At 38.4% G+C, this 19616-nt stretch overlaps 1 protein-coding gene across 6 annotated transcripts in view; it reads right to left on the bottom strand.

Annotated features, from left to right (window-relative positions):
* Positions 1-19616, bottom strand: part of LOC105492489 (fibrous sheath interacting protein 1) — a 259605-nt gene that overhangs the window by 64252 nt on the left and 175737 nt on the right. For 3 of the 6 annotated variants that reach the window (XR_011606159.1, XM_071067117.1, XM_011759694.3), the window contains one exon: positions 1468-1549. The exons of 1 other annotated variant lie outside the window; for it this stretch is intronic. Coding sequence is in view for 4 of the 5 variants with exons in the window: in XM_071067117.1 (XP_070923218.1) it covers positions 1468-1549 (82 nt within the window). In the remaining variant the exon portion in view is untranslated. Of the gene's footprint in view, positions 1-179; positions 1550-19616 lie in introns of those variants that run through there. 2 more of the 6 variants (XM_071067115.1, XM_071067114.1) reach the window with 1 other exon arrangement.

Here is a 19616-nt window from a genome sequence, read left to right as displayed (position 1 = left end):
TATATAACAGAAAGGCTCACTATGTCCCAAATATCATCGGCAGAAGCAAACTATGAAGTCACAAGCCCTTTGCAGTGCAAGTCTAGAAATAATTTTACTCTGTGTTTCTTTCTCTCTCCCCCTTCCCTCCCTTTCTTCCTCCCTCCCTTCCACTCCCCTCCCTCTCTCTCTGGTCTCTCTCTCTCTCTCTCTCTCATACATACAAACATCAAATACCAGAAAAGCATAGGTTTAGAAAGCTGAACTCTGAGAGGCTGACGGACAGCACTGGCCCCTCTCTGTCCCACAACAAATTCTCACCCGTATCACTTTTGCCCTCTGATTCTTCCCACCCAAACCCTAAAACACAGAGTGCACCTCATTTCATTCCTTTGAGAATCTAAAATCATGACTTTTAACTTACGCTTCCATCCCACAGCAAAACTCTTGGCATCAAGATAAGTTGTATGTAGCACACTGACATCAGCATGAACAATTGCTATTTTAAATGAACAAATAGTAAACTGAAATAGAGTGTCTGGAAAAAGAAACTGCCTATCAATACCTCTGAAAATAGCAGCTATAGAATTCCTCATTTTAAAAAGTCAAGGAACTTCCATATAAGCAATCATTAATGTTATTCAGTGGATGAACATGTGCCAGCAAAAATAATGTTATGTATACATTACTCCACATTTTATTAAAGGCAGCACAATAGCCTGCTCATTTTTTTCATTCAGAAACAAACTGGACTTCCAATTCTAATGCCAACTCATCTTACGGAATGTCAACATAACACTTTCTCGTGAGTCTAAGTTACTGACTTGTAACTAAACTATCTTTCTTAAAATAGTACTGCAGACTTTCTTTTAAGTAGCTCATTTTTATTTGATGCAATCTAAAAGGCCCAAACTCTGAAAGAAAATAAGAAACTACTGTTGACTATTATTAACAAAGTAATATATCAAATAATTCAGTCAAACTCCTACTTAATAAACGTGTCATCACCAATAAGATAGTAAAGGCTCTTCTGACATTGCTTTGTTGCGGCAATTCATTTCATCTTATAGCAGGTTGTACCAATTTCACAGGCATGACACAGGTGGGAAGAAGGAAAAGCATGGCCACAGCAAAAATTCCCAGTGACCACCATGATCTGTCTGAATCCCAGTAGAGGCGAAACATACAAAATTGAATACAGGACAATCACAGCACTTCAACAAGTTTTACCCTGACAAGTATACATTAAAATGTCAGTTTTTATAATGAATCCTCACATTGTAAGATTGCAACAAATTTATAAACAATGGTCCCAGAAATTTTAATGAGCAAAAACCCTTGAACAATTACACTCCAAGTCTCGAAAGTGTCAAGGAAATATAATCCACAAAGAGTGACTCCAAATGTCAAAATCAGTAAAGAATAGTCTCTACAATGCATTCATTGAATTCAAATAATTCAATCAAAAATGTAATTTAGCTTAATTACCAACTTTCTTAAAAGCACACCCAGCAAGTCCTTGATTAGGGTTCTTTACATTCTTCTGCTGCATCTTTAGTCTCCTGCTCATCTGCACATAAAAACAATAACCACAGTTATTAGAGATTCACAAATGTATGCATAATTAAGAAAAATAACTCAGCCTGTAAAATATTAAATCCTTTTACACATGAGGCAATATCACACTCTCATTTAATAGTTATTGAATAGTCACCACAAGCTGCAGAGAGTTTACAAGAAAAATAGAAAGATCAGGGCGCCTACTCTCATTGAGCTTACAGCTCAGGGAGAACACTACAGGTTTTGGAGCTAAAATGACTATGGATGTGCAGACACACACAGAAGTTAATATTTTGCTTTCTACTAAGTTTCTGGGAAGTAGAGTGAGACCAAAAGTAAACGTTATATGCAGAATAGATAAGAACTGATCGCCTTTCATTTCTTAAAGTGAGAAAAAAAGAATTGTGACATTAACAGAAACAGAATGGAAATATTTTTCTACCCTTGGTGAGAAGGTTATCAGAAAATGCAGAATTGACAATAGAACTAAATTTTTAAAAGACAAAAAGAAACAGGAGAAACTAGAACCTTCATGCATGACTGGTAGGAATGGAAAATGGTGCAGCAACTTTAGAAACAGTCTGGCAGTTCCTGAGAAGGTTACCAGAGACCTGGCAATTCCACTTCTAGGTATATGTCCAAGAGAAATGAAAGCATACATCCACACAAAAACTTGTACACAAGTGTTCACATCAACATTGGATGTAATAGCCAAAAAGTGGAAACAACCCAAATGTCCATCAGATGATGAATGGATAAGAAAATGTGATATATCCATATAATTGAGACTTATTCAACAATGGAAAAGAGTGGAGTATGGATACATGCTACAACATGGATGAATCTTGAAGACATTATGCTAAGTGTAAGAAGCCTGTCACAAAAGGCCATATACCATATGACTCCATTTATATGAAATGTTCAGACTACGCAAATTCACAGAAAGACTGGTGATTGCCTAGGGCTGGGGTTGGGGAAAAATGGGAAGTGATTACTAATACCTACAATGTTGCATTATGGGGGGTGAAAAAAATATAAAATTGATAGTGGTGATGGAGGTACAACTCTGTAAATATACTACAAACCATTGAATTGTACACTTTTAATTGGATGAATTGTAGGAAGCTGGTGAACAGTGGCTCCCAAAAACTCACATCCTCATCCCTGTAACTTGTGAAAGGGGTCTTTCTAGATGCAATTAAATTAAGCATCTTGAGATAAGAAGATCATCCTGGATTCTCTGGGTGGGCCCTATATTCAATAAGAAGTGCTGTTATACAAAAAAGACAGAGGGAGATTAACACACACAGATGGAGGGAGGCAATGTGAAGAGGGAGGCAGAGACTGGAGTGACGTGTCCACGAAGCCAGGAATGCCCATAGTCAAGAGAAGCTGAAAGAAGCACGTAAGTGTTCCAGCGTTCTCTCCTAGGACCTCCAGGTGGTGTGTGGCCTTGGTGACACTTTGATTTCAAAATTCCGGCCCCAAAACTGTGACAGAATATATTTCTGTCGTGGTAATTTGTTGTGACAACCATAGGAAACTAATACAAATACATAAATTATATCTCAATAAAGCTGTTATTAAAAGACTCAACCTTGTAATTAAGGGCAGATGACTTACAGTTTCATAGCAAAGTGATAAATGTAGTGATACTGTCAACACAAGGAGAAATATTAAACAGCCGAGGTAAAGGAAGATGGGATGAATGAAAAGTATATCACAATATCTCATAATAATTCCACACCTTCGTAAGTGCTATTCTCACTATGCAGTATTCTCCTTTTTGCACACCCAGCATATAACCACTCATCCTTGGAGGCTCAGCTTAAACGCCACTCCCATCCCTCTGTAGTGTTGTCTATGTACTTTGTTCTAAAGCTCTTACTATGCTTGTCCCACCCTACTGTAATTATCTGTTTTAAGCATCTTTAGGCACTTAAAATTTTTCATCAATAGACCTAGACTGAATAATAAAATTTTCCATCAATAGACCTAGAACAATGGTCCTCAATTGGGGGAAATTCTGCCCCCAAAGAACTTTTTTTGCAATTTCTTGGGAGATTTTTGTTTGTCATAACTGCAGAGGTCACTACTGACATCAAGTGAGTAAAAGCTAGGGATTCTATTAAATACCCTACAGTGCACCAGAGAGCCCTTCAAATGTCCAGCTAAAAGTGCTAACAGTGCTGAGGCTGAAAAACTCTTGGAACTTAGAAAAGCATCTAATACACAGTAGAAACTCACGAAGTGTTTGTGGGGTAGATCGATGAATGAATGGATGGTAGATGGATGAAGAATGAATATCATGGGGCCCTGGGGTTTTAAAGCATGGCTGCCCATCAGAATCACCCAGACCCTGTTCTCAGAAACTGACTTAAACGACCGCTGCCAGAACCCATCTCTAGAAATTGATTTAACTCATCTGGGATGGAACCGAGGTGCTAATCTGTTTTAAATCTCACCAGGTGGTTCTAACATGCAGCCAGAGGTAAGAGGCAGCGCCAGCTAAGGAACAGACTCAGTATAGCTTAAATGACAGACCGGCTCCCAGCAGATGCAAGTAGAGAGACTGGACAATCAAAAGTATGCAAAGTACAGATAGTTCCATACTGGCTATATGTGTCTCCAAATAAAATACTAACGAGGAAAGAGTAGAGAACTCAAAGGAGGGCCCCAAGCTTAGGTTGTCCAAAAGAATGACAATATGGATGGTTGGAGAGATCATGAGACAATGTAGATACAGCAGTATCTTCATTAAAAAGAAATTTAAGAAGAAAAAAGCAGAGATTCAGCAGACGGGAAAGAAGATACTTTCTGTACATTATTTTCACTGCCACCATCTATTTTTGATCATCCTAAAGTAGAAGTAAGTAGTAAACCATTTAGTCCAGAGCTTCTCACTCTTTAACATGCACACAAATCACCTGCTGGGGTATCTTAAAATTCAGGCTCTGCTTCAGTAGGTCTGCAGTTGGCCTGGGACTCTACTTTTCTTTTTGTTGTTGTTGCCCAGGCTGGAGTGCAATGGCATGATCTCAGTTCACTGCAACCTCCACCTCCCAAGTTCAAGCGATTCTCCTGCCTCAGCCTCCCGAGTAGCTGGGATTATAGGCATGCGCCACCACACTCAGCTAATTTTGTATTTTTAGTAGAGATGGGGTTTCTTCATGTTGGTCAGGCTGGTCTCGAACTCCCGGCCTCTGGTGATCTGCCCGTTTGGGCCTCCCAAAGTGCTGGGATAACAGGCGTGAGCCACAGTGCCTGGCTGAGACTCTACATTTCCAACAAGCTTCCAGCTGATGCTGACACCACTAGTCCATAGATCTAGTTTACAGTCACAATAGCGGATCTTCAGTAACTTTTTACTTTACCCAATCTGAATGAAGCGACAGAATCAAAAGTTTCCAATAATTGATAAAGTGATAAGGACATTACAATTAAATATCAAAACTCTCAAGCATGCCTTTGTTCATTTCATACTGCTAAACAAAATGATAAAGAAAATGATCAATAGCAAATATTTATATGAAAAGTCTACCTTAAGAAGAATTAAAGAAAATTAGTTGAAAGTAAATTGAAAATGTAAATTAATCAAATATAAACTTACTATACAGTAAGGTTTTATATTAAAAAATGTATTAACACTAGAAATTTCTAATACGGCATCTCTGATATCTTGGCCAAATAAACTCCAGAAGAGGGTTGGTTTGACCACACAAAGGGAGGTTAAGTCACTAAGGGCATTGAAGAAGCAATGTGTAGCCTTGGAAAAGTAATTTAAGAAATAATAACTATTAGGTTTGAAGGCACACCCTGTTTGAGACAATCGGAAAACTATTAAGGCAATGATGAGTTAAGGACTTCCCTAAGAGCTATCCAAAGTATTTTTAATGGAAAAAAGATCAGCTAATAGGGTCACTGTTTCTAGAATCTCACTGCTCTCCTGCAAACCGGTAAGACTACATCATAATGAAGAAAATTTTCTGAAACAATCTAGTTCCCTTGAAACTGTTCAGGTGGTATGACTAAGGACATACACCAACACATACCCGCTTCAAACCACTGCAACACCCTTACCAAAAGTCAATCCGCCAGCAACCAGGCCTCATCTAGCAAGTTACAATCAATAGGCAAAATTGCAACCTCAAATATATTCAGATTATATAGTCGTCATTATTAGTAAAACTTTTTTTTTAATCTGAGGATCCCAATAAGATAACATAATTAGCTATCTTTCATCTAAACTGGAATCTATAGTTCTCAAGTGTTCACAGTACAATCCTGTCGCTAGCATTAATTTAGCAGCCTGGACATTCCAACCCAGGAACTCTGATTTCAGCAAGTCTGGATAGGTCCTTGGACACAGCTAGAAAACAAAGAAGCAGAAAACTCCCCAGATGATCTTGATACTCACTGTGGTTAGGAACAATGCTCTGTGGTTTGTAACAGTGCTTCTCAAACTTTATTGCCGGGAAGTATCACCAGGGATCTTATTAAAATGAAAATTCTCATGCCTCAGGTTGTGGGTGGGCCCTTAGGGGCCCTGCATTTCTAACAAGCTTCCAGTGGTGGTCGGGCTGCACTACAAGCAGAGGAGACTTACAACATGGAATGGAAACTCAGTGTCTCCAAAGGACCAAGCCCATGAAGGAGAGAGGACTGGGTGGGGGCTGTGTCCTCTTGGAGAATACACATGCCTTCTAAGGGGAGCATCTGCTACTCAGCTCCCGTGGGTGGCGGTAGAACTTGCTGATTTGTCAGAAATGTCAGAGATCCAGGCTTTTATGGAAAAATCTCATGACAATGTTAAATGCCATGTAAGCCAACCAAGTCCAGTCACAGAGCTAATGATTTTATGTGAATGTTCTCATTTGATCCTCATTACAACCCTCCAGGGTATGAAGCCATCTTATATTATAGATAAGGAAATCAAGGTGTAGAGCAGAGAGAGAGAAATTAAGTAACTTGCCTAAGATCTCCATCTAGCAGCAGAGCAAGGATTCAAACCCAGGTCTTCCCTACCCAGAACCACTGTTCCTAACCACTAGGCCACACCCCACTGGTGGGTGGTAGGCCACCCTCCCTCTGCTAATCTAGATTCTAGCTTGGGATTCTGCTACTTACTTGGACTCCCTTAGTTTGGTCCTTTGAGTAACTAATTTGCTCTTTGGTTTTATGTTCACAGTTTCAATTTAGAGTGACCAACCATTCCAGTTTGCTAGAGACTGAGGATTTCCTGGGACATGGAACATTCAGTGGTAAAACCATGATACTTCTGAGCAATCCAAGACAGTTGGTCACTCCAGTTTTCATTCAGAGGTATTATTTTAAAAAAGAAAACAAAACTTATATGACTGATATTGCATTTACTACAGACTTTTAAACTGACATATAATTGTACCTGTCTATGCAGTACACAGTGATATTTTAATACATACAATGTCTAGGGGTCAAATCAGGTAAATTGCATACCCATCATCTCATTTATCATTTCTTTGTGTTAAGAACATTCAAAATCCTCTCTTCTAGTTGATATCTGAAAATACATATTATTGTTGACTACAGTCACCATATAGTGCTATAGAATATTAGAACTTATTATTTCTCCTATATAGCTGTAATTTTGTATCCTTTAACCAGTAACTCCCTATCCCTTCCTCCCAGCTAACTTCTAGAATTTTTCAAGAATACTGTTCACTCAACAGGTCCTATGAGAAATTCCACTTTGTTTTTCTTAAATAATTAGTGCAGTTCTGTCCCCTGTTTTTTACTGCACAACTGATTTTGTATCGCTTTTTGCCCTATTTTACTATGTCTGTTATTTGCTAATACCATGTTCATCTTTATTTTATGAATTTCTGTTAAGAATTAGCTCAAATGCTCAGTAGGAAGGGAGAATACTATACAAGCACCGATGGCTTTTGCTTTGATTACCTAGAAAGCAACTCAGTACAAGATAATTTAATTAAATACCACACTAACCCACAGACCTGATGCTTTTTGCTTCGGAAGTGCCAGTACATTCAGGATTGTCTCTGAGGTTAAGTGTGACCTGAGAACACTTACTCCCCACTCTCCTCATGCTCCCGTAAGGAGGAACTTGCATTGGAAGCATCCTGGCCTCACTTCACACTCTCCACACTGTCTGTGGGAAGCTAAGTTTGGGGGATGAAATGGTATGCTCAGCTCAGCTCCTCAGGAGTCAGCACCCAACTCCCACCTGACCCTGCTCCCCAGAGCTCCATGCTTTGCTCCTCCATCCCACTGGTTTCACATGGACAGGTTTCCACAGATGACACCTGAGGTTTTCCATCTCTGATCTCTGCCAGTGACTGGTTGGGTACGTTTATTTTAAAGGCATAGCATTAGAAGCCTGTCTGGCTGCCCACCCGGATCATGACAATCCTCTACATTTCATCAGCAATAAAGCAAACCTCCTTAATCGCCATTTGTCAGAATCTCTCTCTCTCTCTCCGGTTCTGACCCGAGTGGGGAAGAGAAGAGTGCTATTTATTGATCCCCTAAAACCCCAGTAACTAGTGAGTACAATGCTGAATTTACTGAAGCTTGTATTCAGAAATTCAAATAATAATGGTTACCATGAAGCTTAAAGCACAAATATTGATAATGTGTTTCACGCTGAAAACTTTGAATACAACTGATAAGCAAATCCTTATTTTAATACCACCATTTAAATTGGTCTTCAAGGTCACTGAGATTGGTTCTTATTTTGAAGCCTTATCTGACTCTGCCATTTAGAAGCAGAATTGAAATAGCTGGAACAGACCTCAGCACATCAAGGAAAAGACAACTACATATCAGTAATACTTGCTATTGAAAGAGAAAACAATAAATGGCTTTACTTATTTTCTTCCTCTCTGCTTCCAGAAATCTAATCAGAATCACACTGTTGTGTATCTATTTGCCGAGGAGGTAGAACAGAAATGTAACAGCCGAACACGCAGCAACTCCTCATTAGTTACCTCTTCAAAGGGCTTTTTGTCAAGAAAACTGACACAGCATTCAGTTTTGATGCACACTTTTGTAGACAGCACATAATGTACAATTTAGTATTTTAGAAAAAAATTGATCAGCAAGTTATTTTAATAATTATAAATAATGAGGTTAGTAAAACTCCAACTTCAGATATTCTAACATGCTCAAAGTAATAATGTAGGATCTATTCCTTAGAGCTTATTATGTAATAAACAGAAAGTAAAATATGGTTCACATATTCACACCTATGACATCTTAATCCTCCATACTCATAGGGTTAATTGTTATAATTGCATATTAAGATTATCTGGTATAATCAGAGCCATGTTCTATGTCTCCATAGCTTCTTTCCATTAAGTCACATTAAGTTCCAATTCATTGCATCTTGTCACGCTCTACCCAGTGACAGATATGCATCAGTGTGACTCATGTTCACATAAAAATAAAGTCATATTTTAGCAAATTACTGTTCTAAACCCCCCTACATATGGACTCCATGGGAATGAGATCCCATACACAAGAAACCATTGCATTCCATTTAGTAAGTTTGATTACAGAAGTCAGAGGAGATTCAGATACTTTCTCTCTAATAAAAACCCTTTACCTGAAAAGAAGGACAATATACTGCAATTTCAGAGTAGAACAAAGTTTTCATAGTTCATTTATTAAATGAAGATCTTTGGTGTGGAGAAAGCAAGCCACACCCATCTAACTGAATTGCATTTGTAAGTGAACTCTGCTGCTAGATAAAAACATTATAGCTGGAAGTTCCAGTCAGCAAGATGGCACAATGGGAGTTGCTCAGCTCCCATACCCCCAACAAAAATCCAACCAACAACTAACTATTTACAGACAAGAATATCTTCATTAATACTCCCGAACTCCTTGAACTTGAAAGGCTGGGACACCCCCTTGGACCATATAACTGCAAAAAAGCCTCATTCAAGGGGTAAGTGGAATAGAGGAATGGTTTCACTTTAACCACATCACCACTCCCCCAAACCCTGCCACATCTCAAGCTAGCACAGCACCACACACAGAGGACTCCCCTGGGCCCACAGTTTCTACAGTGGGAAAAGAGAGTTAGAGGCAAACATTCAGCTTCCCCAACACTCTGGGACACTGAGCAGGAAGCCCACTCATTATTATCTCCCAGGAAACACGGGGAGTGCAGGCAGGGCTAGACCACCTAGGATCAGCCAGAAATAAAGAACAAAAGTGAGACTCACAGAAGCAAGCACATGGATCTTGGCAGTGGCTCTGCATTCTAGCCAATGGAGGCACTCCACCAGAGAAACTAGCCAACAGCATTAGCATTGTCCTGCAGGAAGTACAGTCAACTGATCTGCCAGGCTTCATTCCCTAGCCAGCTTCCCCACCTAGCTCTGGTGCTCCTCAAGCCTTCCCCAGGCCAGGCAGCAAGGGCAGGTCAGTGATTACCTAAGGAGGGTAGCAACTGGCCCCACCCAACCCCAGCAGCCAACTAGCCTAACCCTACCAAGCCTTCATGTTCTGCTTAAGGCTTCCCAGGCTGGGAGGCAAGTGCAGGCCAATGAATGAATATCTGTGGAGGAAATTACCTGGCCCCACCCAACCCCAGCAGCTGCATGGTGACCCCACAAAAACTCAGTGCTTTGCTTAAGCACTGAGTGCTTAAGTGCCATGCATTTCTCTAGATCATAGCCTGGCCCATCCTGAATGGCTGAGCAGAACCACAGAAACCTCGCCCAGTCTCTGAGCCCAGCACACAGCCCTGCCCAGCTATAGATTAAAAACAGCAGTACTTCCCAGCCAGGGAAAACAACATGCAACCCTGTGCAATCAGAGGCTATCACAGAGCCCAGTTAGTAGCTCCACCTAACTGTGGAGTCCAGCTAGTGATCTGTCTTATCAGACCACAGAGCACAGCCAGAAGTACCACTCGACCTCAAAGCACAGGCAGCAGGCTGGCCCAACAGCAACCAACAGCAAGGTCTACCTGTCTGGGGTTGCTACCAGCTAGCCCATCCATAATCAAATGCTAAACTAACTAGTGAAGCTCTACCACTGTGAAAGAAAACCTTCAAGACCAAAAAAGGTGGCCATTTCTTCAAATGTGTAGACATCAAGGTTTAGAAAGAATCAGGGAAATGTGACACAACAAAAAGAAACTAATAAAGCTCCAATAATGGACCCTGAAGAACATGGAGATCTATGAAAAAAGAATGAAGAAAGCCTACATAAATTATGGGACACCATCAAGAGAACTAACTTTCTTCTAATATAATTCTAAGAAAGATATGATGAAGAAAAAGGCCCAGAAAATATATTTAAGAAAATACGGCTGAAAGTTTCCAAAATTTGTAGAAATATGACAACATTCAGGTATAGAAAGCTCAGAGATCTCCAATTAAATTCAAGCCAAAGATGGGTGCACCAAGACAAATTATAATCAAACTACTGAAAAACAAAGATGGCTGGGCGCAGTGGTTCACACCTGTAATCCCAGCACTTTGGGAGGCTGAGGCAAGCAGATCACGAGGTCAGGAGTTCAAGACCAGCCTGGCCAATATGCTGAAACCCCATCTCTACTAAAAATACAAAAATTTGCTGTCATGGTGGCGCACACTTGTAGTCTCAGCTACCCAGGAGGCTGAGGCAGGAGAATCGCTTGAACCCAAGAGGCTGCAGTGAACCGAGATCATGCCACTGCACTCCAGTCTGGGTGACAAAACAAGACTCTGCCTCAAAATAAAATTAAATTAAATTAAAATAACAAAACAAAGACAAAAATCCTGAAAGTGGTAAGAGATCAGAAATGTATCACATTCAAGGGAGTCCCAAAACAGCAATCAGTAGATTTCTCAGCAGAATCCCTGCAAGCCATAAAAGAGTGGGATAATATAGTCAAAGTGCAGAAGGAAAACAAAACTAGCAACCAAGAATATGTCACTCAGCAAAGCTATTCCTCAGAAATAAGGGATAAATAAAAACTTTCCCAAACAAAAACTAAGGAAGTTTATCACCACTAGGCCTGCCTTACAGGAAATGCTAAAGGGAGCTAAGCTGAAATAAAAGGCTCCTAATTGATACATAAAACTTATAAAAGCAAAAAGCACTAAATGGTATAAGTAAGACATAGTCATATTCAGAATAATACTGTAAGGATGATGTGTAAAGGAATTTTCTCTATATTATGAGAGTTAAAAAACAAAACTATTAAAAACAAATGCAGCTATAATAAATCGTTAAAGGAATCCAAATTACAAAAAGATGTAAAATTTGGGGGGAGGAAGTTAAAGTATTGAGATTTTATATGCAATAAAAGTTAAGTTGTTATCACCTTAAAACAGCCTGTTATAATAATATTTTTGGTCTTTTTTTTATTATTATTATTTTTTAAAGAGATGGAGTCTTGCTATATTGCCCAGACAGGACTCAAACTCCTGGGCCAAAGTGATTCTCCCACTTCACGCTTCCAAGTAGATGGGGCTACAGGTACGTACAACCATGCCCAGCCAGTACAAGATGTTTTATGTAAACCTGATGGTAAACACAAACAAAAACCTATAATAGTTGCACAAAAAATAAAAGGAAAAGATTCAAAGCATACCACCACAGAAAATTATCAAACCACAAAGGAAAGTAGCAACAGAGGAAGAAAAAACATATCTACAAAACAAACAGAAACAAATTACAAAATGGCAGTAGCAAGTCCTTACTTATCAGCAATTACCTTGAATGTAAATGGATTAAAGTCGCCAGTCAAAACACGTAGGGTGGCTGAATGAGTTTTTAAAAAATAAAATAAAAGGCCAACTATATGCTATCTATGAGAGACTCACTTTACTAGTAAGGAAATACATAGACAAAGTGAAGGGATAGAAAATTTATTCCATGCAAATGGAAACCAAAAGAGAGCAAGGGTAGCTATACTTATATCAGACAAAATAGACTTTAAGTCAAAAGCTACACAAAGAGACAAAGAAGGTCACTATATAATGATAAAGGGGTCATTTCATTAAGAGGACATAATTGTAAACATATACACATCCAACATTGGAACACCTAAATATAAAAAGCAATTGTTACATGATCTGAGAGAGAGACTGCAATAGTATATGAGTGGAGGACCTCAATACCCCACTTTCAATGATGAACAGATCATCTAGATAGAAAATCAACAAGAAAACATTGAACTTGAATTATACTTTAAATCAAATGAACCTCACAGTCATATACAAAACTTCACATCCTACAGCAAGAAAATACACATTCCTCTCAAGCACACATGGGACATTCTCCAGGATTGGCCACAAAACAAGTCTTAACAAATTTAAGAGGATTTTAATCATATCAAGTATTTTTTCTGATCACAATGGCATAAAACTAGAAATCAACAACAAGAAATCTTGGAAAATTCACAAATATGTGGAAATTAAACAGCATGCTCCTAAACAAACAATAGGTCAGAGGGGAAAAAAAGGATATCAAACTATATTTTGAGACAAACAAAAATGGAAACACAACATATCAAAACTAATGGGATGCTGACAAAAGCAGTTCTAAGTGGGAAATACATAACAATAAATGCCTGTTATCAAAAAAGAAAAAATCTCAAATAAACAATCTAATGTTAAACCTCAAAAAACTAGAAAAAGAACCAACTAAGTCCAAAGTTAGCAGAAGAAAGAAAATAACAAATATTAGAGCCAAAACAAATGAAATAGAGACTAGAAACAATAGAAAAAAAATCAACAAAACTAAGAGTTTGCTTTTTGAAAAGATAAACAAAATTGACAAACCCTTAGCTAGACTAACTAGGAAAAGAAAGAAAGAAAACTCAAATAAATAAAATCCTCTGAACTCATCATATCATCACGTAATGGGAAGATAATGATTATGACCATACTTTTGTCTCATGATAGTTTTAGCTTATACAAAAAGTATTAATATAAATGACCAAAAATAAAGAAATGCTTAAATTATGATACATAAATAGGATACACTTGCAGCCATTATAATGAATGATTTAGAAGAATATTTAGTAACAAAATGTTCAAAATATAAAAGAAAAAAATAGAAGAATATACTGTAAGAAGAATATGAAGACAATTTAAAATATACAACTAGAAAAAAGATGAATGTTAATATTAGCAGTGAATAGGTCTGGACAATGATTTTATCTTCTACACTTTTCTGTATGTTTCAAATATCCCTCAACAAATTTACATTTGTTGTGCTATTAGAAAGCAATAACAACTACTTTTTAAAGTCTTAAAGCTAAAAACTTCTGCTTATTTAAAACAAAACAAAAATGAAATGAAAGAGGAGACATTACAACTGATAGCAAATAAATACAAAGGGTAATTAGAAACAACTATGTAAAATTATATGCCAACATATAATAACCTAGATATTATATTGGATAACCTAGAAGTGAACAGATTCCTAGACACATATATCCTATCAAGACTGAATCATAAAGAAGTAGAAAATCTGAACAGACCACTAATGAGCAAGGAGGTTGACTCAGTAACAAAAAGCCTCCTATCAAAAAAAGGCCCAGGGCCAGATGGCTTCACTACTGAATTCTACGAAACATTTAAAGAAGAACTAATACCAGTGCTTCTCAAACTCTTCCAAAAAATTGAAGTGGAAGAAAGCCTTCTGAACTCATTTTACAAGGCCAGCATTACCCTAATACCAAAGCCAGACAAGAATACTACAAGAAAAATTAAAAAATTACACCCAATATCCCTGATAAACACAGATGTGGAAATCCTCAACAAAATACTAGCAAACCGAATTCAAAAGCAATTAAAAGAATCACTCACATGATCAAGTGGGCTTTATCCCTAGTATGCAAGGATGGTTCAACATATGCAAATTAATAAGTGGGATATACCACATTAATAAAATGAATAAAAACCATATGATAATCTCAATAGATGCAGAAAAAGCATTTGACAAAATTCAACACCATTTCATGATAAAAATTCTCAACAGATTAGGTACAGAGGTAATGTACCTCAACATAATAAAGGCCATGTAAGATAAATCTGTAACTAACATCATACTCAACAGTGAAAAGTGGAAAGCTTCTCCACAAGGATGCCCACTCCGACCACTTTTTTTGCAACATAGTGCTTAATGTCCTGGCCAGAGTTAGGCAAGAAAAACAAACAAAAGGCATCCTAATAGGAAATAAAATCAACATACAAAAATCAAGAGCATTTCTATACATTAAGAACAAACTATCCAAATAGGAAATTAAGAAAACAATCCCATTAACAATTGTCTCTAATAAAAAAGAAATACTTAGGAGTAAATTTAACCAAGGAGTTGAAAGAACTATATATTGACAACTATAGAACACTGATGAAAGTAAAGAAAATGCAAATCAATTAAAAGATGTTCCATGTTCCCAGCCTAGCCAACATGGTGAAACACCATTTCTACTAAAGATAGAAAAAAAATAGCCAAGCATGGTGACGCACGCCCGTAATTTTGGCTGCTCAGGAAGCTGAGGCAGGAGAATTGCTTGAACCTGGGAGGTGGAGGTTGCAGTGAGCCAAGATCATGCCATTGCACTCCAGACTGGGTGACAGGGTGAGACTCTGTCTCAAAAAAAAAATGATGTACCATATTCATGAATTGAAAGAATTAACAGTTAAAATGTTCACACTATCCAAAGTCATCTATAGATTTAATGCAATACCTATCAAAATTCCAATGTCATTTTCATAGAAAAAAACAATCCTTAAATCTGCATGGAACCACAATAGACCCTGAATAGCCAAAGCAATCTTGAGCAAAAAGAACAAAGCTGGAGGTATCACACACCCTCCAGCTGAAATATATACTTTGAAATATATATTTATTTATATATATTTTTTTAAATATATATAATATATATTAAAATATATATTTTAAAATATATATTTTTAAATATATAATATATATTTCAAAGTATAACACAATTATAATTGCAACAACATGGTACTGGCATAAAAACAGATACTTCAGTCAAAAGAACAAGACAGAAAGCCCAGAAATAAACTCATGCATTTATGGTCAATTGACTTTTGACAAAGATGCCAAGAACGCATAATGGGGAAAGGTGTTGGGAAAACTGAATATCCATACGCAGAATAATATAATTTGATCCTTATCTCACTCCATGTATAAAAATCAAATCAAAATGAATTAAAGATATAAATATAAGACCCAAATATAAGACCCAAAACTATAAAACTACTAGAATAAAACACAGGGGAAATGCTCCATGATATTGGTCCAAGTAGTGATTTTTTTTTAATATGACCTTGAAGATACAGGCAAAAATAGACAAATGGGATTATATCAATGAACAAAGTAAAGAGACAATGTGTGAAGTAGGAGAAAATTTTCAAACTGCACATCTGATAAGGGGTTAATATCCAAACTATATAAGGAACTCAACTCAATAGCAAAAAAAAAAAAAAAACACACACACAATTTAAAAAATAGGCAAAAGACCTGAACAGACATTTCCTAAAAGAAGACATAAAAATGGCAAACAGGTTCATGAAAAAATACTTAACATCACCAATCATTAAGAAAATGTAAATTAAAACCAAAATGAGATGCTACCTCACACCTGTTAGAACAGCTATTATCAAAAGATGAAAGAGGCCGAGCGTGGTGGCTTATGCCTGTAATCCCAGTACTTTGTGAGGCCAAGGCAAGTGGATCATTTGAGGTCAGGGGTTCCAGACAAGATTGGCCAACGTGGTGAGACCCCATCTCTACTAAAAATACAAAAATTTGCTGGGCGTGGTGGCACGTGCCTGTAATCCCAGCTACTCAGGAGGCTGAGGCAGGAGAATTGCTCAAACCGAGGAGGTGGAGCTTGCAGTGAGCCAAGGTTGTGCCATCACACACTGCACTCCAGCCTGGGTGACAGAGAGAGACTCCGTCTCAAAAAAAAAAAAAAAAGATGAAAGATAAGTTTTGGCAAAGCTGTGGACAAAAAGGAACCCTGACACTGCTGGCAGAAATGTAATCAGTATAGCCATTATTGGAAAACTGTTGGAGGCTCCTCAAAAAACTAAAAATAGGACTATCATATGATCTAGTAATTCCACTGCTGGGTATATGTCCAAAGGAACTGAAATCAATATGTCAGAGAGATACCTGCACTTCCATATTCACTGCAGCATTACTCACAATAGCCAAGACATGGAATCAACCTAAGTGTCCATGAATGGATGAATGGATAAAGAAAATGTGGTATATAAACACAATGGAATAATATTTAGCCTTACGGAAAAAAAAAGACAGATTCTTTAATTCCTGACAACAATGATGAGCCTGGAAAACATTATGCTAAGTGGAAACCAAGCACAGAAAGACAAACACTGCATGATCTAACTTATATGCAGAATCTTAAAAAGTCAAACTCATGGAAGTGGAGAGCAGAATGGAAGTTACCAGTGGCTAGGGGATGAAGACGGGGAAAAAGGGAACAGAGAGTTGTTGGCTAAGGGGTACCAAGTTTCACTTAGGAAGAATAAATTTTGAGATGAATTGCACAGTAGGGCAACTACAGTCACTAATCACATATTATGTTTCAAAATAAGAGTAAATTTCAAGTGTTTTACCACAAAAAAATGGTAAGTGAGGTGATAGATATGTAAATTAGCTTGATTTACTCATCTCACATTGTTTACATACATCAAATCATCACACTTTACCCCCAAAATTTATATAATTATGATGCCAATTTAAAAAAAATTTTTTTTAATTACAGCTTGTGAAATTTCATGTAAGAAACAAAAAACTCAAATCTTTATATAGAATATGCGACTTACATAATTCTTAAGCAAAATTACCTACTTTCATTGGTAATGTAAAGAATAAATGTGAACCATATTTTCAGTATTTTATTCGAAAACTGGTTATACATTTAAATTCTTTTATGTCGGGGAGGCGCCCAAGATGGCCAAATAGGAAGAGCTCCAGCCTCCAGCTCCCAGCGTGAGCAACACAGAAGACAGGTGATTTCTTCTGTACAAGGTTCATCTCACTGGGGCGTGTCGGACAGTCCGTGCTGGTCAGTGGGTGCAGCCCGACCAGCGAGAGCTGAAGCAGGGCAAGGCATTGCCTCACCTGGGAAGCACAACGGGGAAGGGAATTCCTTTTCCTAGCCAAGGGAAAATGAGACACACAACACCTGGAAAATCGGGTAACTCCCACCCTAATACTCTGCTTTACCAAGGGTCTTAGCAAACGGCACAACAGGAGATTATATCCCACACCTAGCCCGGAGGGTCCCACGCCCACGGAGCCTCCCTCATTGCTAGCACAGCAGTCTGAGATCTAACTGCAAGGCCGCAGCAAGGCTGGGGGAGGGGCGCCCACCATTGCTGAGACTTAAGTACGTAAACAAAGCCACCAGGAAGCTCGAATTGGGTGGAGCCCACCGCAGCTCAAAGAGGCCTGCCTGCCTCTGTAGACTCCACCTCTGGGGACAGGGCATAGCTAAACAAAAAGCAGCAGATACCTCTGCAGATGTAAATGTCCCTGTCTGACAGCTTTGAAGAGAGCAGTGGGTCTCCCAGCACGGATGTTGAGATCTGAGAATGGACAGACTGCCTGCTCAAGTGGGTCCTTGATCCCTGAGTATCCTAACTGGGTGATACCCCCCACTAGGTGCAGACCGACACCTCATAATTCACACAGCTGGGTACACCTCTGAGACAAAGCTTCCAGAGCAAGAATCAGACAGCAACACTTGCTGTTCAGCAATATTCTATCTTCTGCAGCCTCCGCTGCTGATACCCAGGCAAACAGGGTCTGGAGTGGACCTCAATCAAACTCTGCAGCTGAGGGTCTGTTAGAAGGAAAACTAACAAACAGAAAGGACACCCACACCAAAACCCAATCAGTACGTCACCATCATCAAAGACCAAAGGCAGATAAAACCACAAAGATGAGGAAAAAGCAGTGCAGAAAAGCTGGAAATTCAAAAAATTAGAGCGCATCTCCCCCTCCAAAGGAACGCAGCTCATCTCCAGCAACGGAACAAAGCTGGATGGACAATGACTTTGATGAGTTAAGAGAAGAAGGCTTCAGTCAATCAACTTTCTCAGAGCTAAAGGAGTAACTACGTACCCAGTGCAAAGAAACTAAAAACCTTGAAAAAAGAATGGATGAATGGATAACTAGAATAATCAATGCAGAGAAGACCATAAAAGAACTGATAAAGACGAAAACCATGACACAAGAACTATGTGACAAATGCACAAGGTTCAGTAACCGACTCGATCAACTGGAAGAAAGAGTATCAGTGATTGAAGATCAAATGAATGAAATGAACCAAGAGAGAGAAGTGTAGAGAAAAAAGAGTAAAAAGAAATGAACAAAGCCTCCAAGAAATATGGAATTATGTGAAAAGACCAAATCTACGTCTGATTGGTGAGCCTGAAAGAGACGGAGAAAATGGAACCAAGTTGGAAAACACTCTGCAGGATATCATCCAGGAGAACTTCCCCAACCTAGTAAGGCAGGCCAACATTCAAATTCAGGAAATACAGAGAATGCCACAAGGATACTCCTCGAGAAGAGCAACTCCAAGACACATAATTGTCAGATTCACCAAAGTTGAAATGAGGGAAAAAATGTTAAGGGCAGCCAGAGAGAAAGGTCGGGTTACCCACAAAGGGAAGCCCATCAGACTAACAGCAGATCTCTCAGCAGAAACTCTACAAGCCAGAAGAGAGTGGGGGCCAATATTCAACATTATTAAAGAAAAGAATTTTCAATCCAGAATTTCATATCCAGCCAAACTAAGTTTCATAAGTGATGGAGAAATAAAATCCTTTACAGACAAGCAAATGCTTAGAGATTTTGTCACCACCATGCCTGCCCTACAAGAGATCCTAAAGGAAGCACTAAACATGGAAAGAAACAACTGGTACCACCCATTGCAAAAACATGCCAAAATGTAAAGACCATCGATGCTAGGAAGAAACTGCATCAACTAACAAGCAAAATAAACAGCTAATATCATAATGACAGGATCAAGTTCACACATAACAATATTAACCTTAAAT

This window comes from Macaca nemestrina, chromosome 7, assembly GCF_043159975.1.
Source record: "Macaca nemestrina isolate mMacNem1 chromosome 7, mMacNem.hap1, whole genome shotgun sequence".
Taxonomy (NCBI): domain Eukaryota; kingdom Metazoa; phylum Chordata; class Mammalia; order Primates; family Cercopithecidae; genus Macaca; species Macaca nemestrina.
Note: the sequence above shows the minus strand (reverse complement) of the source record. Positions and strands in the feature narration are given on the sequence as shown.